This window comes from Carassius auratus, chromosome 37 (assembly GCF_003368295.1).
Source record: "Carassius auratus strain Wakin chromosome 37, ASM336829v1, whole genome shotgun sequence".
Classification (NCBI taxonomy): domain Eukaryota; kingdom Metazoa; phylum Chordata; class Actinopteri; order Cypriniformes; family Cyprinidae; genus Carassius; species Carassius auratus.
Window position 1 is genome coordinate 6,221,112 of NC_039279.1, and position 26,950 is coordinate 6,248,061.

The window sequence follows — 26,950 nt, forward strand, 5'->3', positions numbered from 1 at the left end:
GTAATTATTGCAATTTACTAGCTTATAGATCTGGTTTCAATGCTTCTAGTCTATAATCTAAATACGTTTTCTGTTCAATCCACTCAAATGAGACGGAACAATTATTAGATGTGTTAACTACATGCATGTCTGTCACTATTCGTTTTCAGAATTCAGCATTTACATTAACACATTAGTTTAGATTAGAGTCACATTAGTCATGCAACGCCATTCTATTTCTGGGGTGTCTAGTTACCTTCATTTTAACACAATCTCTGAAATGTCGTTTGGATTCTGTGAGATCAAATTCCAGACTGATTTTCAAAGTGCGAGTGCTGCAGTGACAGGAGCATTACAAGGCTTTCAGATTCAGATGCTCTCAAAATATGTTGTCTTTGAGATTTGATGTGACCCCTAACTCTCAATTTTCAATCAAACTTGAGTATAAAGTGCTTGAAGGAACTTCAAATCTTTACATTTTTTTTTTTTTTTTTTTTATCATTCAGTGAACCCAGACAGAAAAAAAAACAATCTAAAAAAACTAAATACAAATGAGCAATAATCATCAGATTTAAAGCAGTATACAGCTTTTTGGAGCCTATATTTTCCCAGATAATAATAATTTCTCAGAAAGCCAGTTTCTAACAGAGACAATAAGCCATAAATGTATTTTCTTTTCACTTGTTAAAGTGTCTTTTAAACCAAATGTACATGCATAGACTCAAAGTGTTAATAGATATAGTTCTACTCTATCTGTTTAAAGTTTGAGTCTACACAGGCGTGTCAAAATTGGCCTTCTCTAAAAAAAGATTTTATAAAGCTGACAGCATAAAAAGTATAGTTTACAGTAAATTTAACAAATAATCCAATGTGATGAAAGAATGATACTGTATGAATGACAACAAGTGATTATTTAAAATGATGTTTTAAGGAGAAATTAACACTTGTATTCAGCAAGGATGCATTACATTGATAAAATCAACAGCGCATTCACAATGTTACAAATATCTATTTTGAATAAATGCTGTCTGTTCTTTTAAACTTTTAATCATTCAATTATCCTGATTTCTGAAGGATCATGTGACACTGAAGACTGGAGAAATGGCTGCTGATTATTCCAACGCTATCTCACGGCCAATTCGTACGTACTTTACGAGGTGGCTTATTCGTACGAATTTGTACGACCTCACTCATACGATTTTATACGATTTGTCTAAACCCCAGTGACGGTTCGGTTTAGGGGTGGGGTTAGGTGTAGGTCATTTTTACGAATTCATCTGAATTGTGCAACTTGTAAAATACGTACGATTTGGCAACAATCGTATGAATTTGTACGGGTGTGGTCGTACGAATTCGTACGAATAAGCCACCTTGTGAAAAATGAACGAATTGCCGTGAGATCAGGTTGGAATATTCAGCTTAAGCATCACAAGAAATAATTATATTTTAACAACAACAACAACAACAATAATAATAATTTCTCACTGCAGTTTGCTCTTGCCCCCCTCCCCCTCCTCCTCCAGAGTAGCTCAGAGGTTGGGACCAATTTTCAGTGAGCTCAGGCAGAGAGCAGAAGCAGCTCTAATGACTAAATGATGAGATGGGTGGGGGATGAACCAGAGCTGAGCCACGAGAGCTGGAGGAAACGTGTACCCTGGTCCTGGTGGGAGGCTACTCGAACTCGACAAAACAGCCCAAGCTGAACCATTCATTTACAGCAGTCAGAAACAACAACATTCAAGCAGATTTATTAACAGAAACCAAGCCTGACCAGATAACCAATCATAAGACTGGATTAAGGAGCTGCTCGTTTCTATGGAGATGACTGACAGGTGATTTAAACGACACAGGCTGGCGCTTACATAGGTCATGTGCTTTTAACTTACGCAGGAACTAAACTGCCTGAACAGCATTAATGGGCCTCTGGTCATGTCAGCACACACACACACACATGTACACACAGATTTTTCTCAAAACCAGACAGCATGAACTGACATAAACTCAGCAGCTCTAATGACTCTACATCCACATTTCCCTTGATGGACTGAAATAAGGAGGCAAAGCTTTAACCTGATCTCAAGGGAAAATGTAACTATTTACAGAGGTGGTGATTTTGTATTAATAAAAATAAAAAAACACCAGCCCTAAAAGCACATTGTATGAAAACGTGCCATTGAGATTGTATAAAAACATATGATTTTGCCAACACTTTGCTAAAAAGTAAAATAGTTGAAATAAATAAACTGCAATGAATAACCCCCCTCTACATTATGTACTTGCGTATTTGTTAGTTAGTTAAGTGTGAATTCATGTTTAAGTTTTGTAGGTAAAAACTACATTATACAGTATACAATTTTACCTTGTTCTCTCAATAGAAAAAAAATAATGCTGAAATAATACAAGATGCATTTTTGTATTAGTAGCTTGAAACAGACACACACACACACACACACACACACATACATATATATATATACAAAGCAACTATTTTTTTAACAAAGTTTAATGTTACAGATATATATATATATATATATATATATATATATATATATACACACACACACACACACACACACACACACACACACACACATACATATATATATATATATATATATATATATATATATATATATATATATATATATATATATATATATATATATATATATATTAGTGCTGTCAATCGATTAAAAAAAATTAACTAATTAATCGCACAATTTTTTAAAATTAATCGCGATTAATCGCGATTAATCGCGATTAATCGCAATTAAAAGACTGAAACTTTTTGGATATGTAAATGCAAAATGTAAATAATTAATGTAAATTCAAGACAAAGAAACTATTTAAATTCAAAATATGATTGTTTATTGGAATTTTTGTTTAACTTGTAACACAGATTTTCTCATGTAAACAACATACCTGCAATAAACCATCAATATCCTCCAAATTAACTGTTGGCTTGAAAGCCATATTTATTACAGAAATTAAAACACAGGCATGTAAGTACCATTTGAATTTCAAAACAATCAATGCCAATAAAAAACAAAAATGATTTCCATGTTAAATTCTAAGTGGACTGCAAAAAAATTCCAAAGTATAGTCATTGCCAGTGCTTTAAGTGGCCAGTACGCACCAGTACTCAGTACCGCCACTTCCAAATATAGCTCTTGAGCGTACCGCCACCTCTCCGTGCGCCCAGAACGTGCTTGTAGCGTACCGGTACGCTCATTTGTGGACATCTGTTTTAATAGAGGTTATAATCTTTTACCTGCACTTCCGATTTTCAGAGCGCCCTTCACAATGCAAGCTTCCTAATTCATCCCACCCAGAGCAGAAACTACATTACCCATTCACCCTTAAGTTATACAAGTGAATAGCGCATGTGTCGCTTTTCCCACTGTTAAGTGTCAACAACTCAACGTGGCCGGAGAAGGTGTGTGAAACTCGTTTTGAGTTATACTAAAGCAAAATCTTGAGTATTTATTGTCTGATAAACATTTAAAACTGTCTGCGGAGGTTGAGTCGTCCTGCAGCCCCCGCTGGCTGTTCATTGGCTGCAGCATCTTTTTTCTAAGTTCTAAACAAATACAGTAGACGGCAAGGCACAAATTTAGATATTCATTTATCTAATTAATCTATAGCCTATGCACAAAGACAATATGATCTTTTTGTTCCCTTTTTGTTTTAAAGCTTGATGAAGAGAGAGAGCGCAAGTTGCTGCAGCTGCGAGGAGGACAGTGATGCACGCGTACAGGAGTGATTGACAGTTCGCGGTACTGTGTACAAAAATACTCCGCTACACAATTATTTCGTCATTTTCGTTTAAGCTTATTAACGTTAGCGTTACAGAAAGGTCTGATTTACGCACTGTTACAGTCATTGTTTTTTTTTTTTTTTTAAACAATGACATTTGATTTCATGATTTTAATGTTGCTGTTTCTTGTGGCAGACTGAATGAAGAGTAATGTTTCTTGTGGCAGACTGAAGAGTAATCCGGCAGAGTTTTATACTGAAACTTTCCGTCTAAAAGTCCTTCCTTGGTCTTATCCATATTTCTTTGCACGTTGAACACACATAGGCCACAACTGGAAATAAAAAAAACTGCAACCGCGTTAATTGCGTTATTTTTTTTTAACGCGTTAAATATTTCAAATTAATCGAATGCGTTAACGCGCTAATTTTGACAGCACTAATATATATATATATATATATATATATATATATATATATATATATATATATATATATATATATATATATATATATATATAATGTGCTGCCAATCGGTCAACAATTACTTTGATTCAGACTGATAATGATAAAAGATTTCATAAACCTTCATGACATTATGAAAGTAATGACCTAAGGTTCAGTAAATCACATGTTAGTTCAGGGGTGGCGAACTCTGGTCCTGGAGAGCCACAGCCCTGCAGAGTTCAGCTCCAACCCTAATTAAATCTCACCTGCCTGTAGCTATCTAGTAACCCTTCAGACCTTGATTATCTTGTTCGGGTGTGTTTGATTAGGGTTGAAGCAAAACTCTGCAGGGCTGCGGCTCTCCAGGACCGATGTTCGCCACCCCGTGTTAGTTCAATAACCACTCTAGCGTATTAAATTAGCTCATTCAATGAAGCATCAGACTGATTCAAACTCGGGAGAGATTCATTAAGAGCAATTCATTAAAAGAAAAGGCTCACATGAGTCATCTGTTAGTGAACTGGACTACACTAATTGTGCCTTATTTTTTTTTATGCACACAGCCAGTGAGGATAATGTAATAGAAAGTGGTAGACTTGGTTTTTACCAAATCACATTTACATTTACCTAACAACTGGCAGATGCTTATAACCCAAAGCATTCAAGCTATGCATTACTTCAGTTCATGCATTCCCTGGGAATTGCACCTAAGGCTTTGGTGTTGCTAGCGCCATGCACTATCATTCGAAATACAAGAAAGCATGCAATGCTATTACAGGAACAATAATGCTATAGGAACCTCTGCAACGACAGTGCATGAGCTTAAACATTGTACTGAGAGAGATTTCTATCTGAAACACACTTATCCTCACACTGATAGTCAGGTAGTTTTAATGTGCTGGCATTATTCACATCCCTCACTTGCTCACCTCCAACAGCTTTGCGCAGTCAGCACAAGAGCAGGAAAAAAGCAAGAGATTAAAGACAAAAAATGAGGGACACTAGAGGATGAATGCCAAACATGCTTAGAGAAAAAGAGAGACAGTCTGTTCAAACATGAACGAGCGATTAATCTAATAAGCTGAAGCGTAATATTGATGAAGTGAAGAGACAGAATGTAAGAACAGAAGGCAAACGGAGGGACGGGTTTAGAGGTGGAGCTGGACCAAGGCCACAGCAGACAAACTGGAAATGGACGTAGACATTATGCACATATGGCCAAAGAGCTGCTCATTCTGTCAGACTGACCCCGAATACAGCCTGAGTGCATGAGAAAGCCAGCACCCTGGAGACATCAGCACACAAGAGCAAACAAACTGGCTCCATCCGGGACAAGATTCAGCTTCAGACTTGTCCTAAATGAGTACTTTAGGAACCTAGTCAGTTCACTTGGTGGCCATCTTTGTAACTCCTCCAAGCAGGCCATTTGCAGAGGATTTTCCTCACGTTTCAATACAGTCAAATCACCAATAATATCAGACCAAAATGTTATCAAAAATCTTTAGCTCAAACGTCATTTTTATTAAATTCAATTTATGTTGATTGAAATAAAGCTAAAATAAATATAAATATTCAATGAAAATGTAAAATTTTGCCTTTGGAAATTCAAGTTCAAATACTAAAAAAATACTAAAACTACACAAAAAATTTAAATAAACACAGTATATTTTGCAAGAAAATATGATTTCAGTTTTTCTACTTCAGAATTTCACATTTAATTCAATGTTTTAATTGCCGTTTCTTTGTAATTAATTGTGAAATTTGTTAGCAGCTTTTTCATTGTAAAATAAAAGTTAAATAGAAATATGATAATAGAGATAATAGAAATATGACAAAATAACAAAACTAACAAAATTACTAAAACAAACTAAAATAAAAACTGAAAACTAGTACTTTGTGTTTCTCCACCTAATAGGGTTTTGATTAGGTATCCACTCATAAGAACATTCTGGATTATAAAAATAATGTATGTTATTACAGATGTTTTTTTTTTTATTACATAAATTTTACGTTATTTGGTAAAAAAGGAATGAAAGAATGAATGAATGAATGAATGGCTGTATGAATTAATGTATAACAATAAACACAAATCAATTCAATATCTTATATCAACACGGTTATATTAAAAAGTCACTTTTATATAATGGTGCTTATACCGTATCCATCCCTATTTAAAAAAATATAAATAAAAATCTGTTCATATTTTTAACTAATGTTCGGTAATATTCAGTATTTTAAATGGCACATCACCATGTGTATATCTCATTTGATGTCCTTTATGATACTCTCTCATTGCTTTCTATTAAATTAAGTCTATTTTTGTCTTCTTTTTTTATGGTATCTCTGCCTGATGCTTTATTTTAAATGCTAATGACATTTTCAGGCCCAATGCGGACTGCTACTTTCTGGTTGTTTTGAGCTCTACAGTAATACCATGCTATGTCACAATATCTAGTCTCCATGGTGACTCTCAAAAACAGTCTCTGTCTCTAATCACTGTAAGCACTAATTAATTCAACTCCTCTCAAAACGTGCTCAAAGGAAGTTAATAAAACATGCACACAATACACAACATTGTGATCGAGGAACTAGACACTCTTTACAGGTATCCACAACAATTAAACATTAAAACAGAGAGGCTGTGTTTATTTGAATAAAAATACATTTAAAAACAGTAATATTGTGAAATATTATTTCACATTTTAAAAATAACTGTTTTCTATTTTAAAATATTTTAAGTCTTCTATGTTCAGAAATCATTCTAGTATATTGTTTTGGTGCTCAGGAATTATTTCTTATTATCTATGCTGAAAACAGCTGCTTAATATTTTGGTGGAGACCATTATATTTTTTTCAGGATATTTTATTTGTATTATTTATTTATTTTTAGCAATGAAGAAGTCTTTACTATACCTTTTTATCAATTGAATGTGTCTTTACTGAACATATGAAAAAAATTAAAGGAGTGTATGAATGCACTGATTTTTCCTCACTGTTTCTATAGACATTCACTATGTAGTGTATAGGGAATTAGTAAACAAGTCAATGGTGTTTAACAGTTTATGCATGAATACATACATTCTTGTGCATAAAATTGCATAAAAATCTGAGTTTAACAGTGTGTTAACATGCTTTTTTAGGCAATCAGAGAAAAAAGTTTTAGGTTTCAATCCCCTCTAATAGCTACGTTTCAAATTAAGTTTGAACAAGAAACTTACTCAAGGGTCTGTGTGTTTTGAAGAAGCTACATGCATCTGTTAATGCACACACACACACACACACTCAAGCATGGCCGTTAGCAGATCAGCTGTGTAGCAGCAGTTAGGTCTGTGTCCCGTGGTGCCCCCGTCTTCATTAAAGCTTGAAGTTCTTGGAGCCGTGCTGGGATCAAAAACATTGGGATTATTTAACTGCCACCTTCAGTGGAAAACCTAGGAATGTAATTGAAAGTAATCCTTTCCTAAACTACCTTACCACCACATTGCAATTGTAATACACCCCTGCATGCTTAACTCGTATTCAAATGGCTATAGGAGATCAATCTTTTACCTCTAAGTGTATTAAAATATGCATGAAAATGTAATATATATATATGTGTATATATATATATATATATATATATATATTATATTTCCCATATCCTTGGATTCCTTTACACCTATTTAAAAATACATCTGGCACTTTGCCATCTGCATGAGAAAGAAGGCAAGAGAAAAAAGATCTATCAAGTTTTTCCCACTGTGCCCTCTCAGCTGTATCTCAAATCTAATTTTCTTCATATTCTAATTATAACTTGAGGCTCTTCCATGCCTAATGTTTATTTTTTTACAGGCCTCATTTAAAATCTGTGTTCTTTTAAAAGCTATGGTACATGCTGATTTTGCCTGGATCCAAGCAGCTCTTAAAGCACGATAAGAATCTGGAATGGTTTATATGGATCAAGGTCCCGTGATTCTCCTTCAATCAAGATCTTCAAGATTTTATTTTTCTATGTGTCAAATAGTCGTATAATCCCTGAGCAAACAATGAAAAGTTGGCAAGCCAAAATGTGTGAAAAATATTTCTGATATATGATTCATGGACATGTCTGATCTATTAAATGCTGTTTATTTAGATGGAACAGTTTGGCTTTATGCTCTAGGCTAAAATCAACAGAACCATGCCAGGAATGACTGAACCAAAAACAGCAGAAATCTGTGTAGAATTTCCTTCCAACTGAAAGTGATGATAACCATAGACTATTTTACAGACATATACTCAAAAAACAAAGCAGTTTACAGTTGGATCTAAATTCACGGAGACTAAGTGGCTTTAACTAAACTCAGTATCTTTCATTTGATGCCACCCTTAAACTCTCAACTGATTAATCCAGCGATCAGTATTTCCTCAAATGCGCTCTTTGCTATAACCTTGTTTCTAGGCGGAATGCTGTGCCTCGACTCCCAAAAGTTGCTTGGCGCCAATCAGATTCAAACGGCCATTTATCAGCTAGTTATGCTAATTTCATCGGATGGTGAGTGATCAGACTGTGGGTGGCCGTAGGTGTTCAGTCTGAGACTAATCAAGCTCCTCCCTCAAAAACATTTTAGCATTTCTTACATACTAAATACTGACACAGACTCAAATTTTTTCACACACCAGATAAGAATTGCAACATATAAATGTTTTCTACTGTACACACCGACAGCACCAAGATACCCCAGTTTTTCCGTTTCCTGTTGCGTCACTGAGTGCCACTCACATAGTTTCTCATAAAATGTAATTATATTTGTCCCAAATCAATGTAAGTGCATAATGACTTCACCCTAGGGTATAGGATTTTTTACTGTGCATTTTTTTCATTAAAATGTTTGAATGAAGACATATGTTTCATATAGAGTGCCATAACAATATCTCACTTTCTTTTTCCTTTTTTTTGGAAACTCACTTCAAACTCACCAGTGCCACTTTCTTGTCTTGAAGTGATCTTTTATCTTTTTAGATTGAATTAACTGTTTTTGCACTGCTATCTGCATGTGATGCATTCGGTGTGCAATACCTGTGAGTTGTACTAGCTGCAATGCAGCGGTGCCTTTAAGGTACTGGCCTAATGACAGCTTTGTACCTTTTTTATTTTTTATTCCCGGAGAATGCAGGGTTTAATGGGGAAAAATGTCACGGATTGAAACAGACTGTTCAGTCATAGCACATGAATATGTGCCCAGTAAAAATGCACATACAAGCTTACCGCTGTTCCTGTCTGTGCACAGTATGAAGCCTTTCTAATCTATAAACTCCCCTTATGTCAGCATGTCTACATGATGCTTGTGACAGGAATGGCATCTCTCTGAATTCTCTGGCTCACCTGAACACAACCTATGGCTACTAAAACATTTGGATCAATCACCTTGTTGTCTTTACCTCCTCCAGCCATTTCATTTGCTTTGTTCCAATACTCAAAAAGCCTTCTTGTTGTTTTACCATCTTAAAATGAAGCATCACAACTGAAATGAGTGGCTAATTTTCAACATTCTACATAGACAGCAACAACATTACAAAATCTCTTCAAATGAAGCACACAAGAAAATTGAACTCATTTCAACAGCTTGGTTAGCTTTCTGCAAATTAATTCAAAATAATTACAATTGTAACTTTTTTTAAAATAATTAGAATTATATAATTACCATCCCAAAGTATGAGGTCAGTAAGAGTTATATTTTTTAATTAATACTTTAATACTTTAATTTAACTCCAGATGAAAATTAGTCTGTACGGCTATATCTGGCTCATTTACATTTGGACATAGTCCTAATGTTTATTAATGTGCATTGTCCCTTTTAAATAAATAAACAAACAAACAAACAAACAAACAAACAAACAATTCCGAAAGGACTAAATTAATCAAAAATTAGATTAAAGACATTTGTAACGTTACAAACAATAAAAGAAACCTGTTTCTTTTGAACATTTTATTCAAAGAATCCTGGAAAATATACAGCAGCACAACTTTTTTTCAACATGGATAGAAATGTTTCTTAAGCAGCAAATCAGTATATTAGAATGATTTCTGATGGATCATGTTGCACTGAAGACTGCTCAATTCAGCTTTGTCAGCACAATAACAAATTCAATTTTAAAATAGAAATCAATTATTTTAAACTATAATAATAATACTAACTATAATAATATGTATGTCACGTTACAATTGGGAAGGAGTGAGGAGAATTCTTCAAGCTATAGCATTCAATCATCAACAGACATACACAGGAACTAAAAGACATTTAACAGCAGACCAAGAACTCAACACATGGAACTCTATTTAAACACATGACACAATGGGACACACAAACTAATTAATGACACACAGCCGGAACCAAATTCACTAAACAGGGAACACCTGGAACTTATATAACTGAGGACAAGAACAGGAAACATGACCAAATAAGGAAAACTGGAATAAACCTGACAATTTAACAGCATTATTGTTTTCAATGTTTTTTAAAATCTCGATAAACGCAGTCTGACTGAGCATAAGATACACTTTTCTAATACATTACATAAAAAATATATGTATATATATATTTCTTACATTTATAGTTTAGTATTTAAGAACACAGGACATGATAACTATGGACAAATATATTTATAATCAACATTTCTCTTCTGTACTGTATAGGATTTTGTTCCCCACTAAGCTTGTCGCAGTGAATTATGGTATTGCCTTTGTGAAGGATACATACTCCTTTTGTTTAAAATTTAACTTTTAAGGCAAAAAAATACATGCCTTACTTCTGGCACAGATCTTGTGTCAGGAGTTACTTAAAATGCTGCATATGTAGGCAGCTCACCAGAGCCCACCTTTGTATCTCTCAATCCATCTACTCGCTGTCATTCCAGCTCCGACACTCTCTCCCTCTGATCCGCTCTGTCTCTGTGGTGAGAACCAGCTGCTGGCTCTTGGGAGTCTAAATGTCTTACTCCTTGTCTGATCCTTCTAGACACCCACCACATCATCTCCTCTCAGAGATGAAGATCTCTGCAGGTTATGTGCCACTCAACTTACGTAACTTGCACAAAAAACAAATGTTGCTAGGCCTCTTTTTGATGTCTTTGCATGCACTCCTAACTGGTTCAGGTCCAAAGGCTTACTGTATATCCAGAGAGGATATTCAAACTCTGAGAGCAAGAACATGACATTAAAATTTAAACATGAGTGAAGTAGGAGATAGCTGAGAGTAGTTGGTGGAGATGTAACTCGGTTCCTAAGAGCCTGCTGCAGCATCAGGCAGCTTGATAAAAAAATAATGAAGAAATAAAAGGAAGACAATTTACTACACAATAAAATGAGGACTATATATATATATATATATATATATATATATATATATAATATATATATATATATATATATATATATATATATATATATATATATATATATATATCTGAGAAAGACTCTGTGTTAGATTTTAATTCAATATTTTTCTGGTTTTCTTCATATCAAAAATGTATGCAGACATACTATCTTTGTTTTCAACCTCAGGCTATTTGTCTTGTTAAATATTTGTATAATAAATATGGGCTCAGTGTTAATTTTGACAGCGAATTCGGATTTAGTCTTAGTCTTAGTCTTTTGAATAACACACCATTTAGTTTTAGTCACATTTTAGTCATCTGAAATGTTTTAGTCTTAGTCTAGTTTTAGTCGACTAAATATCATAAGAGTTTTAGTCTTAGTCTAGTCTTAAGTCTTTTAGTCTTAGTCTAGTTTTTTATTTTAGTAGAACAAAGTCAAATTAGTTGACTTGACTAAATGTTTCCATCAGTCTGTTATGGAATGGTATTTATAAAATAAACATAAGGCCTGCTCTCAATGAAAAATATACATGCTCTCTGAAAAAGATATGCATTCGTCCTGAATGATATGCAATGCATATGACATTCTTTCAAGATGAAGTACAGTATTATTGAAATAGACAACCACCTATATTATATTTGTATTGTTTGTTCATTCTATTTCTTTATTTGTGCTATTTACACAAAGTTTACATTTTTTTAAGTTTGTTTTTGTTCATTTAAAATAGCACTGCATAGTTTTCACTGTAAAATAAAATACACAATCAAACCAAAATGTATTCAGACACCTTCAACGTTTCTTACAATATCATAGTTTATTTGCTGTAGTTTAGAAATTGGTAATAAAATATGACAATAACTCGGGGTTAAACTGTGTCAGAACAACAAATTCATCTTGATAATGTCTGATGCAATGCTTAATTTGGTTCAGTCTGTGGTGTGAAAAGGTTGCATTAGCAATTAAAGAAAGAAACACTTAAGCAAAACATGCTCAGGTCCCTATTATTTTTATTTTTTATTTTTTAGTCACTAGTAAAACAATATAATCTATTCTATCTGATTTTTGGATTGACTTTGGATAAATTCTTGTTAAAACTACAAAGTAATTCAATCAAGAGCAGTGAGTGATTTACTTTCATTTTCATACATTAAAGACACTGACAGCAGAGCTAGTAAATTAGGCGCGGTCACTTTAAGAGACAAATGCATCCATTATAAAGATACGCATCCGATTTCTTTCCAACTCTTTACTTTCACTGAAGACATAACTACAGACTTTTTCGAACACACTTTCCAAGACGGGTATTTCGACATATTTAGTATGTATTTGTTGTCGGTACAAAAGCAAGAAGACTTTGAGACGCGTCTCTGCTTGCTCCCTGAACACCAGAACACCGCGCTGCTGAATTGAGCTCTTTCACTTTTCGCTCTTTTTCTTATGTTTATTTAAAATGCGATTTGTATTTGTTCGTTCAGGTGCAGGAGGACACAAACGTCCTGAAAGAGAGCTCGGTTCAGTGTCGTGCGTAACCATCTGCTCAGTTCAACTTTCCCGCATCGCGGGGCTGAAGCCAACTTGATGTGTTGAATGCTCGGAGCACGTTATAAAACGTATTCTTAAAATACACATTTCTGTTTTAATAAATGCTCATATTAAAACATAGCATTACACATAAGTAGGTACAAAAATAATCAGTGATACATTTACGACCCCATAAAAATTTGGGTCCAAATGGCATTTCAAAAGGTCGCAGTGTAGTTCCCTGTGTAAACAACTTAACTGTTATGAAAACGTCCTCGAAACTGTGCGAATTTCTGCAAACTCATCTTTGTTCTCTTTTCTGTGTAACTGCTCCTGCGTTTGTTTAGCTGTTGCGCTTGCATTTGCCGCGGCTTTTTAAAATGGCTCGGCTGCTTCTGCATAGATCAACCTACCCTCAAAGATTCGCTCTGATTGGATCTCTTCTCCATTCGTCCCTCCCATATATTTTCGTCTAATTTTTATTCGTTGACTAAAGTGTCAGTTATATTTCGTCACGTTTTTCGTCATCATATCTGACTTTTTATTTAGTTTTTATTTAGTTTTCGTCCGTGAAAAAGGTTAGTTGACGAATATTTTTCGTCATAGTCTTCGTTAACGAAATTAACACTGTATGGGCTGAGAGTTATTTAGCTACTTACAGATTTCTAAAAAATTTCAAAGCAGCATTACCTCCTGAAAATGGATAAATAAATGTATCAACCAGTTTAAAGGGATCATCATGAGCAATCAAGGAGGAAGTAGGACTGATACTAATATCCCTAGTGCTGCTCTGCATATATATTTACATTCACATGTAATGTTTATATCAACTAATTGAACTCTCATTCTGACGGCACCCATTGACTGCAAAGGACCCATTAGTGAATGCAATGCTAAACTTCAAATCTGTTCCGATGAAGAAACAAACTCAACATCTTGGATGACCCGAGTGTGCAACATTTTTTTAATCCACTTTTACAGTGTTCACAACCCATTTTACTTCTGTGAGGTGATTTGAGAAATTTTAGAAAAATTATTATGTACTTTAAAAGAAAAACAGACAAATTTTTGGTCAATATTTTCTATCAGTAACTTTTTACATTTCAAAGAAAGATTATAAACGCATTCATTTTCTTAAGAATAACATGCACCCATTGATTATTCACAGTTAGACCAGGGCCACGTACACATTTCACTGCGGATTATTTTTAGAGCTTTGCAAAGAAGCTGTTAAAGGATAAAACCAACTACACTAGATTGAGCATCAAATTTGCAAAAAGTGGTGCTTCTCTTTTCAAAGAGGCCCTTTAAAATGTAGTCTGAATGGAACAACAGCAAAAAGGGGCAGGGAGAATTAGAAAAATAGCCATAAAAAGTTCAATTATATTTCTGGCTCAAAAAACCTTGACTAACTTTCTAAGTGGTCAGCTACCAAAGAGCAAACATCTTCAAGGCTGAAATGTCAAATACTGGTAACCAACACACTCATGAGCCACTAGATATATATCATATGATAATATCAGTATGGTGGCAACAGCATGAAAGGTCTTTGAGCTGCCTGGTGGAGAATGACAGTTCAATTCAAGCAAAATACAAATTTTTCCTTCCCCTCTGGAAAACGGATCTACAAGACCTGAAATCAGGCAGTGCCTCTAATTCCTTCAAACCCTGAATTGGTCTTCCTGCTGTTGCCGTGGTTATAGATGGCCACAGTGCGATTAAGCATTGACAACTGAAAGCTTAAGTGTGCTCACACTGTACCATGGATGCTGAAGAGCTGTTGCCATGGAGACACAGGACTACATATGTTTAATTAATTTCAATGCATATCGCATGATGTGGGCTTTGAATGTCAGGGCTCAATTATCCATAAATAGCAGGTTCAGTTCTGCCGAGTTTGTGCTTTTAGACTAGCCACAGTGAAACAGATCTAGAATCTTCCAGCCTGGGTGATCAGAACGGCAGCTTTATATAACCTTCAGTTACTATAGTCAGCTAAAACAAAACTGAAACTAAAATTCCATTAAATATTACAATATTTATAATTTTTGGTTGGAAAAGCAACATTTATCAATGTAATAACTTGATGTACTAAAACACACACACACAGAGAGACATATATAAACCTCTAAAAATAACAATTACTAAAAACAAAATTACTAAAACGTAAAATTTGAAATTACAATGTATATATAATCAGAAAAAAGTCTTGACCAACATAAAAAATGGACTTCAGGAGAAAAAAAACAAATGCTACAAGTGTATGTGTACTTTAAATAACTACCAGCACCAATATCGTCCTTTGACCTCCTAATAAACTAGAGATGATAAATAACATCTAGTTGCCAGGGGGGGGCAGAAGTGACAGAGGTGACAGGATTAGTGAATGAATGCTCCAGGCCAAGCCAATCAGAGTTTGATTAATGAGACTGAAATGATGGGATGGTGTGAGATCTGTGTCACATGCTGCTTTGGAAATAGAGCGAGGGGCATCTGCTGTATAAACTCACCAGTAACATGTCTGTCGTACACTCTTTCATCACATGTAAATGTTGTGAGACAGAGAAATACTAATGGCCACTTACATGTGTTTTTATTACAAATACATTCACACACATTAATTGAATGCAGCACATTAATGCTGGGTGTTTCCCAGCTTCCCTGCAAATGCACACCTTTACGCCAATCTTTCATAATCACAGAAATCTTTAGAAGTATTACACTTGCTGCCAGGATGTAAAATGGCAGCTAGTAGACACTTTACACTTTAATGGTGTTCCATTAAATTTTTAAGTATATAATAAGATGTTAAAAATAAATGTTTAATAAATAATGGGTCATTTATAATATAACTTAAATCACTAGCAGAGAATGTTTTAAACATGTCAAACGTCTATATCCCATCTACCATCTATAAATAACATCATACTTTGATATAATCTTTTGAAATGGCATTTACAGTGATTCTGTGTGATACTACTTTTGATTATAAACAAAATTTCACTTATAAATTATTTTTAATTATAAACACATTTATAAAAATGTTCTCCCTTTAAAAAAATTCCTTAAAATTGTCACACCCAAAAAGTAATGTCATTTGGTCCATATAAAGCTGGAAGACAAGTAAATAATAACATTCTATTTTCTCAGCTCATTATTAATTAAGTTTGATCTTGGACAATTTAAAAACTGGGATTTTAAACTATATTTAGGAATGTCCAAAATTTTGGTAGCTGCAAAAATAAAATAAAAAATAAAAATAAAAAAAAATAGCTCATAAAATATTTATAAAAATATTAAAAGGCTGACATCAAAGTTTTCTGAAGGTCATTAAGCATAAGTGTGTGTGTGTGTTCCCTATGTGTTCCCCAATCCTGAAAGCCAACACAATTCAATTCATTTTTGCTGAGTTCTATTTCTCTAAATATATTGATCTTCCAGATACTTTCAAGAGAACCTCCATGCAGTTAGTGTTTTTCTGCATCTTATTCAATATCTGTCTATATTCTACAAGATGCTTTGAAATTGCCTGCAACAGGAGAGAGCAAGCAATTGCAATGGATTCTATATTGAGCTTGCATCTTAGCCTTACTGTCCTTCAAAATGGTAATATATATTAGATGAGAACAACATAATGGCTTCTGTTTCTCTCTCTGGAACTCTCCATGGTGCTGACACAGAAGTAAACATGCATTAAAGGGATACTCCACCCCCAAATGAAAAAATTGTCAAATTTTAAATTGAATCATTTACCCCCATGTCATTCCAAACCAGTAAAAGCTTTGATTGTCTTCAGAACACAATTTACGATATTTTGGATGTAAACAGGGAGGCTTTTCACTGCCAACTCTCAAGGTACATAAAAGTATGAAAGACATCGTCAAAATAGTCCATCTGCCATCAGTGTTTAAACCGTAAAATTATGAAGTGACAAGAATACTTTTTGTACATGAAGAAAACAAAAATAATGACTTTATTCAACAATTCGTCTCTGTTTCTCTCCACATCACCGTAGCTCCATTTTTAAGATTATGAGCTGAACGCAGGCAGCATACGCTTTTCTGTATCAGTGGCACTACAAGAAACAGAGGAGAGGAATTGTTAAATTAAGTCATTATTTTTAGTTTTCATCATGTACAAAAAGTATTCTTGTTACTCCCTAATGTTACGGTTGAACCACTGATGGCAGATGGACTATTCTGATGACGACTTTCATAATTTTCTGGACTTTGACAGTGTAACTTACTTGTCAGTCTATGGGACAGTAAAGCGCCTCCCGGTTTTCATCCAAAATATCTTAAATCGTGTTCCCAAGATGAACAGAGCTTTTACGGGTTTAGAACGACATTGGGCTAAGTGATTAATTTTTTAATTTTTATTTTGGGGTGGAATATCCCTTTAAAAGCCTGCTACATACAGAATACTCCACTAAAAGGCAGAATAGTATAGTTTAATACAGGTATACAGGGTGTAGTACCTTCTCGAAACAAGATTAAAAACAAGCCCACTCTGACCTTTGGGTACAAACAACCAATTTGTCATTTTTGACTTAAATTACTCCTACAGTCAAACTCATTTCAACGGTCTCCTTTCAGCATTTTGTTCTATCTTGTGTGAGTGATTTTGCTGTGCAATCCATCTGTATTTTCTGGGTCAATGCAGCCTGCAGTGAGTGTGACAGCAAACAACTTTCCTCAACCAGACACTGAGGACCATCGGCCCATTTACTGCGTGACGCCCTGTAGGCCTAGAGAGGGAGAAACTGAGTAGCAGGAGGTGCTTAAAGTGGGGGCATGGCCCATCTAGAGGGATTCGTTTAATATGTTTGCAAAACTGCTGCCAGTTTCATCAATGAAGTGGATGCGTTGGAGCAACATCTGCCTTAAACACAGATAACAGAAATAATCCTTTAAATACATAAAGGGATTTGCAAAGCCCTCTTAACATTCTGTGCATACAATGGCATGCAAACCCAGTGAATTAGAACCAGTTTATATGTTTTCTTGGCTCTTTCTGTTAAACAAAAATGGCCAAAAATTATTGATATACTGTGATACTATCAAGGAGAGAAAAATCCTTGTCATAATTATTTCTTATGGTAAATATTATTTATAAAAGGATACTCCTTTAAACCTGAATAAATGCCACCATTTGGAAGTCTTCTAAAGATCAGCACAGTTAAGTTACATTGCATTCAACAGTAAACAATGGTGTTCACAGGTAAAATCACTTTAAAATTACATTTAGCAAACTGTTTGTATAATTATTTGACTTTTTACTTTTTACCGTTAATTCTCTAGTGAGCAATCTGTAGCATTTCAATAATTTGAATGAATAATTGTATTTATTATTTAAATACAATGAAACACTCAATCAATTATCTTTTTTGTCATAATCTACTTAATTTAATTGTTTTTGATTGTTATATATATATATATATATATATAGTTGTTTTTCTTAGAGTCAACCTCTGATTCATCAGTGAATATTTAAATGAAGCACCCCGCTATAAAATGGCTGAAAAGTGACTAGAGTTTTTTTTTTTTTTTCCTGCAGGAAAAAAACGTGTTTATTTTAGTGGTGTTCTAGGTCACAATCTTCCTTTTCTCTCACAATGAATAACTCCACTTAGGGCATTATTGCAAGTTCATCAAATAGTCTTGCTGTCTTGCACTTGCACTTTTGATAAAACAGTTTGATAGCGTAGGAGAAGCATTCAAATTTACTGGCAACACACAAAAATACATACAACTTACAGATTAGAAAACTCTCCCTTGAGTCTGAGAATGCGCACTTTTGTTTTTCCAATGTATTTCCTGAGCCAAAGCAAACATACCTCTTATATTTAATTAACATTTATAATAGAGTTTTGCACTGGACTAGCAGACTGTAAACAGACTCCATCACTGGGAGTGGCATCTGTTAATGGATGCCATATTTTGGGGGGAGAGAAAGAAGAGAGATGATGGACTGCTCTTTTCTAACTGCACTAGTCTTCTTTCCATCAGGATCGATTATCTTCCACCATCTCCTGCACTCCTACATACTCTTATTCCCTCACTACATAAACAGATGCAGACACACATGCTCAAATGCAATGGCAGAGGCCATTAGCAACATTCATGGTGGCTTGTTTGTAACTGAAAATGAAGGAACAAACGACAAAGCTTGGATCCAAAGAGTAGGTGAGAGCTTAACTTAAAATAAAACTAATGGGAGCAAATGTATCTTGAAAATAACAGAGAGCTCAATGAAGAACGATGATTCTCTTCCTTATAGTTAATGCCTTTGGCAAATAGGAATATAAAATAAAGCAAAAGGCTATGCAACAACTTTAACTTTACAGACCAACATTAAGAGAAAAATGAGGCATACATTTGATTTTCCAGCACAAGAATTCTCCTGTGCACAAAGCTCAATCTTCAACCCATAACACCTTTGAAATAAACTGAATTGTGCTGTTCAAACATTTGGAGTTATCAAGATATTTTAATATTTTTGAAAGAGGTCTCTTTTGCTCACCAAGGCTGCATTTATTTGATCAAAACTACAACAAAAACAGTAATATTGTAAACTATTTAAACTGTTTTCTATTTTAATATAATGTAACACATTCTTTCTTAACTATGATGAAACTATGATTGATTTTGTCAGGATTCTTTGCTGAATATAAAGTCCAAAAGAACAGCATTTATTTGAAACTGGTAACACCAACATTTTAAACAGTATATGTTCAGATTCTCTACCAAATATATTCAGTCAACCTTAAGTAAATCAAAATGCATATAAACCACAGTGCCACTCACCTCTCTCCAGCTTGTTTACATCACACTCAATGCCATCTCACTGCCCTTCACCATTACTTGTGCATCATGTAACCGCTATGTCCTTCATAAACACATCTGAGCACAAATAATCTCAACCAGACACATTTTATACAAACTCAATTTCAGAGTTTGAAGAATTTGTTGATGTTCACAAAATCTTAAAATTGTCTTGTTTTGTCTTTCCCTTGTTCTCGCTTATCTTAACAACCATACAATCTACTATAATCCACTGTAACGTGTTCTTACCGATCCTTCTGTCAGATCCTGTGTGCGAAATTCACTGGAGGGGAATAAAAAGCAATTGTTCTTTCAGGAGGAGCCCAGTGCTACAGGACAGTCTGATTGTCTGGCAGTCAGGAAACTTGAGCTTTGGAGGCTGGCATGGGATGGCTGCCAACACCACCAGCAATTACCCAACAAACACTGCTTCCGGAAAAATGATGTCATGATTACAATCGACAAGCCTCTCTATCGTTTCAGTTTCTATATTACTGAGAAGTTGCAGTAAATTTCAACATACCCTCAGGAACAATCGTCTAACTACAGCCATGCTGTTCTGGACCTATTTAAAAAGTTTATGGTTTTGTTTTTAACAATCTGTAACAGCCACTAATTTTAGAGTCCATTATGAAGATCCTGCTTGGCGCTACATCACCGTGATTCGTGGTCATAACTGCTGACTTACCAAGTCATTGTGAGTAATTTACCTTCTAGCTAAACACAAACAAAAAGGCAATTAAAATGCAAATGATGGGGTAAGACTTCCCAGACTCTGTGCCTAAATTTCAGACTGAAGTGTGACAACATTTGCATTTTAGACATACAAAATGATGTTTCTTGTCGATAGATACACTGCTATTTATAAATTTGTATTATTTATAAATAACAAAAAGACTACTTCAAACTTCAAAAGTATTACTTCAAAATTTCACATTTAATTCAATGTGCTAATCACCGTTTCTTGATTGGTTTGTGAAATTTGCAAGCAACTTCTGAGTGAAACTTATTTCTGCACCAGTCTTCAGTATCCTGGTCTGAAACGAGCTCAGCAGGACTACAAAAGCAGATTCAGTTTCTTTATCTCCCTCTAATCATTCCCAGACTCTTCAGGAGTCCAACTTCCATTCATCGCTGTGACAGACAGACCTTGTTCCCCTCTTCATCACCGCTGGCGGACATAATTAAATTCTTTGGAGGGGAAGAGGTCTGTGACTTTGTGAAAGTCAATTTGGAACATGGTGTATGAATTTTGAAAAGAGGCTTTGATAGCAGTATCCCATAAAAGGTAATGATAAAAATGCACAGAAATGGAATCAATGCTTAGGTTCCTAAATCCAAGTCTGCGGACCACCTTGGTATCTACAGGAACCATGTTAGGAGACAACAAACACACAGCTGAGTCCCAATTTAGAAGGGAGGGAATACTATTCACTGTTGGCAACAACCCACATGATGGCTCATTTTCACACCATAGCAAGGCTTTAAAAGGAATAGTTCACCCAAAATTTGGATCATTTACTCAACTTCACATTGTTCCAAACCCATTTGCTGTTATTTTTTTAATCTAGAAGAACACAAAAGTATAGCTTTGTGTTAAGAACAAGTAAAATCAAGTTAAACATCAAATGTCTCTCAAAGGAACATCACTGATGTCAAAGACAGAAATTGATCTAACGGCTAACGAAGGGCAAGATTTAAAAAAAAAAAAAAAAACTCCTTACCAAACTATTGTGTGGTACCAGAAGACTTGCAGTATAGTCCAAGAGACATATGGACCAATTCAATGACTGTTTTTGCCCTTTCTGGAGCCTGGCAGACTGTAAACTGTTGTTATATGGACAATATCCTATTCTGAGGATTCATCACCAATCAACCAAATCAAACAATCAATAATATGCAGGGTTTAAAACAACACAAGAGATTGTAATGTGTACCATCAGATATTTTGCATTTTCTCTCATTTCATAAAAAATAAATAAATAAATGAACAGGGACAAGTGCAGCATAATTAATAAAGCGTGAAACTTATCAAACATAATCCTATCAAGGATAATCAAGATCATGTGTACTGTATATTCTTTCATTGCATTTCAGTATTACATTGAAAAAAGTTGTAATTGAAAATAAAGATTTTAATTTTTCAGTTTTTCTACACTTACATACGCTATTCCTCTGTAATTGTTTATGCCATTTTACTGAATGAAAAGTGTTTCCCCAACAAATTTTACTTTTATTTAAAGCAACACCAATGCCAACTGATCATAAAGTGTACCACTACACCTGTATTTCAACCTAAGTAAAAGCCATGAACAATTTCATACCTTTGTTTTCCTTTTTCTTCTCTTTTTTCTTTCTTTTTTGCAGCTTTTTGATGTGGTTTTGCCCAATTTCTGGAGTTTCCTGGGTTTTTCTATCTAATGACAGTGAGTAAATAATGACAGAGCTTGTACGGTACTGAAGTTGCTTTATGGAAATCTTTGTTTTTGACAGTAATTTTAAATAGGATTCTATTTTGTGTACTTGTCTTAAACAACCCATTAATTCCATTAATTAAACTTTCCATGAGCCGAAGGTTATGCTCTTCCTTATTTACCAGTCATTATATTCTCCTCACTACACACACACACACAAACACACCTCCCTGGAGATAGATAGTGTCCTGCTTGTCCAATTAGACATGGCTACATGTGCATTAATCACCCAGTCTTACACCTCCACCTCTCACCTTTGGCATGCGAGTCAATGGACGTGTGGAGAGGCACATTGAGTCATTTTTGTGTGCCTTCACCTATGGCTTATGATTTGAAATAAGAAATCAATCTTATACAGGTCATTATAAAAGCCATAAAATTATCAGTTTAGAGTATTTCCCTGTATAGCCACCTTAAAAAATCATTCAAAACGCTTCTAGTAGAAGATCTCATTCTAGCATCTCTTCATATGCTTCTGAGAGAAAAAATGCAATGTGAAATCATTCTACGTGCATTAAAAAGATAAAATACAGGTACATCCATATATAAAGCCTACCTGAGTCAAAATGAGAGCTCAGCGCAAAACTAGGGTTGAAAACCGACGCAGACATGACCAGCAGTGTTACAGTGCCTGACATGCTGAAGATAACGTGAAGTCCAACAACGATGTCTCTGATGCTAAATAAAAGAGTTTATTTTCTGTTCGAACATGTCATTCCATCGCTCCTCCATGCTATAGAGTCAGAACAAGGGAATTGCCAGACAAATCCACTGGATGCAGTCCATTATCTTACGGATGAGTCTCACCGCAAACCAGCGTTGTGTTCGTGTGAATCTTCTCTGCTCATTCTCGTAGAGAGGGTCTCTGCGGTGGGTTCGGCTGCTTCTCTGCACCAAACGACACGCGCGTCCTGTGGAGCATTCCGTGTGCTCCGACTGCAGAAGAAAGACCCTAGGCAAATTCTGGCTCTGGTTTTAATTGCTGGGTTTAAGCCCAAATGAAACCGTTTGTTAAAAAGCCCGATGGGAGCTGTTCAGTGCTGAATCCACATAGCGCCATCTTGCTCATCTGCTGGAGGGGAGGAGATTGCGCCACAAGCGCAGCTGTGACTGACGCTAACACTCAACGTGCACGAGAACCACAACAAGAAAGTGATTAGAGATGAAACGATACTTTTATTGTAGCTTCATTACAACTCGCGGGACTGTTTTATGGGTTACAACTTTAAAGTTGATGAGAATCATGGGGAAACAGCTGGATTCTTGTATAATTGCTAATTATTGATACTTTTGATTCTGAACGAACTCTGATTGGATGAACCACGTTTGAAGCTGACGTAAAACCACCAATAAACGCAGACAATCGTTCCATTCGTCGAACTCTTCAGGTGTATTAATGCGCCAGGTTGATATGTTGCCAGGCAGTCAGCAAACTGCAGCTAAACAATGAACAATATAACTTGGAGGAAGAATTGCTCATTCTGATTAATGTTTAAGAACAACAGAAACTATTTATCGAATATTTGTGATTTTCTCTAACACTGTGGCATTTTTGTGTAATTCATAATTCAAAACAGTCTTGACTACATCAGTGATCAAACAAGATACTTGGAAAGATTTTGATTACGATAAACTATCCCCAATTAAGTCTCGCAGTAATTAATGACTTGACATATTCCCTTTTTAAAAAATATTATGGGTATGTTTGGTCCAACTGTGTGGAAGTCTATACAGAAAAAAAGTGCAATGTCTACAATAAAATTAATATTTATTTAAAAATAGATTTTAGTAGAACCAACACTGTGTTTGGTTGTCTGTACAGGAGGCTGGTTCAGAGGCTAGAGTCATAATAATGTCAAGCATTCTGTTTGTCTGAGACAACATGTCACTCTGTCAGGGTTGCCATGGAAATGCTGTGGATAGCGAGTGTGTTCATACAGTGCTGAGATTACTGTTAAAAGCACTTTTCTTTTTTCTCTCTCTCCCACTTTTCTCATACACACTGAATTCTGCCTCGGTTCACATGCCTGCAGGTAAAAAACAGTAAACCATGACTTGCTATGCTTTTCCCCTATCTTTTTAAGCCTTTTTGCCTTTTTTGGATAGTAGAAACACACACACACACACAAATGAGTGAAAGAGAAAAAATGGGATCAGAACATGATCCATATTGGATTCAAGTTTGCACCAATGATGAATGTCACAAGCATGATCTATCTATCTATCTATCTATCTATCTATCTATCTATCTATCTATCTATCTATCTATCTATCTATCTATCTATCTATCTATCTATCTATCTATCTATCTATCTATATAAAAACGTACACACCGTCTAACATGGTTTTGCACAGAAATATAATGCAGCTGTTTTCAATATCAATAATAATCAAACAGAATATTAGAATGACTTCATGTGACACTGAAGACTACTACTGAAAAATCAGAATAGCCATCACAGGAATAAATTATAGAAAAAAATATTTAATATAAGAACATTTCACAATATTAAGGGTTCCCATTGCTTTTTTTTAGCAAATAAATACAGTGAGCATGTGTCACATGGTGTCTGGTCTGTGTATCCCTGGGTGTCCAGTAGTGGTCTCACTTCCCCATAGTCACCCCACTGCAGGTACTGCATTTCCCACAAGCCTTTGTCTGGATTCATCACTGTTAATTGCACACCTGTTAATTGCACTCAGCTGTTCACACTTTCATTGTTTTCACCTGTCCATATATACCCTGTTTGTTTCTATTTCCTTTTCATGGAGTCATTGTTTTTTGTCACCCTGCTTCTTCGTGTTCCCTTGTGGACATTCATGTTTCTTGTTCTGACTGCTTACCTGGATTGTGACCTTTGCTTGACTGGATTATGATTTTTGGATTTCCCTAATAAAATACTTCACATGAATCTCCCTGTTTGTGTGTATGATTCGTGACAGCATGATTATGGAAAGCCTGTGTCCATACACAGAAAAGGAAATTCTGTTATTTTATCTGACAGCCCCCCCCCCCCCAAAAAAAAATTGTGATTGAATTTTGATAAAACAAGATTATAAAAGATTTCCTTAAAACAATAATAATAATAATAATAATAATAATAATAATAATCCTACCAACCTTAAACTTCTAAATGTTAAATGTTACATCCAGTCATAATTTTTTTGTATATTTAAAAAAAAAAAAAAACGTGTTTCAATCAACTGGGCATAAAGAAGATTTAAGATCATTAGAAACTGATACAACTGCAGATGATAAAACCAAAGTATGTGCATTTATTTGTTATCTAAATAATCATTCTGGCTAGAAGTGCATCGGAGCTGAAACACGATCTCTTCAAGGGTACTCAGACAGGAGACTTCCCTCTAAAATTAGATTAGTTACTGGCTAGTCACATTGACTGAGATATTAACGGTGTATAAGTGGGAGAGGCCAAGAGTAAGAGCTAAAGCATTTGACTACATTGTTTCATGAACATTAACATTTTAGCTTCATGACCCCCAGTTTTGAATTAGACATAAATAACACCACACAAGGGGAAAATAACAGATGTTTCTTAATTGATCTGAGAGTCCAGTATGGTCTTAAATATCAAGAGCAGACTAAATAGCCTTAACCATCAACAAATGCCTTTAGAAGTTAAGTCTCCACCAGGGAGCTATAATCCCAGAATAGTGTTAACATCAAATAATTAGACTTGAGCTCAAACAATTAAACACAACATTAGCCTCCTATGAACCGTCCATACAAGCTTAAGAGCCCGACCTCATCACAAAGATTAACACGCAACTTTCATTAACATTACACTCACCAGTAAAAGCCACATGAGCTTATACATACAGTGTCCTTCACAAAACAACATGTCTTTATTGTTTCTCAGCTTGATGTTTTATTAATGTACCATGGTATTTCCATTTGATACCATCACTGTGCCACGGTACTGCATTAAGCAGTAAATGTGAGTATCATTTATAGTCTTACACAGCTAATGATAGCTGCATGTTTATGAGAGCTAAATCATAAGTTAAGTGGTATTGTAAGTGACAATCCATACATTCAATTAACATGTAAAATTAAATCAAACCATATTGGCAACCCATGCAGTTTTTATATTTTTTATTTTATTTATCAAAGAAACTCAACAGAAAGGTTCAGTTTCCACACAAATATTAAGCAGCACAAATGTTTTCAACATTGATAATAATAATAATAATAATAATTGGTTCTTGCTAGTATTATTGTTTTACTGTTTTTAGAATCAAATAAATGTAACCTTGTGAGAATGAGAAAAAGAGACAAATATACCAATCACAAACCTTTCCAAGATCTCAACCATAGTTCAACAAAATCATTGGACATGCTTGTAAAGAGAAGATTCAACAAACGTGCACAAACAAACATGTCTCAAATATCAGGAGCCAGTGGTGATTAACGAGAATAGTCTTCAGTTAAAGTGCTCTTATATATTTTTGTGCTGTTATTACCGTAGAAGCAAGCATTAAGGGAAGGACTGATTTGCCTTGAGAGCAGCTAACCATGTCTAACCACCATAGACATTTTAAAGCAAAGAGGGACAAGAATTGCCATTTACAGACACAATTATTGCTAAATTGCA

At 34.9% G+C, this 26,950-nt stretch overlaps 1 protein-coding gene across 1 annotated transcript in view; it reads right to left on the bottom strand.

The window, feature by feature from the left end:
- Window positions 1-23,419, bottom strand: part of LOC113055984 (serine/threonine-protein kinase LMTK1-like) — a 48,014-nt gene extending 24,595 nt beyond the window's left edge. The window contains 1 exon segment of the mRNA XM_026222406.1: window positions 22,891-23,419. Within this exon segment, the coding sequence (XP_026078191.1) occupies window positions 22,891-22,972 (82 nt within the window). The 5' untranslated portion in view covers window positions 22,973-23,419.
- Between the last annotated feature and the right edge of the window lie 3,531 nt (window positions 23,420-26,950).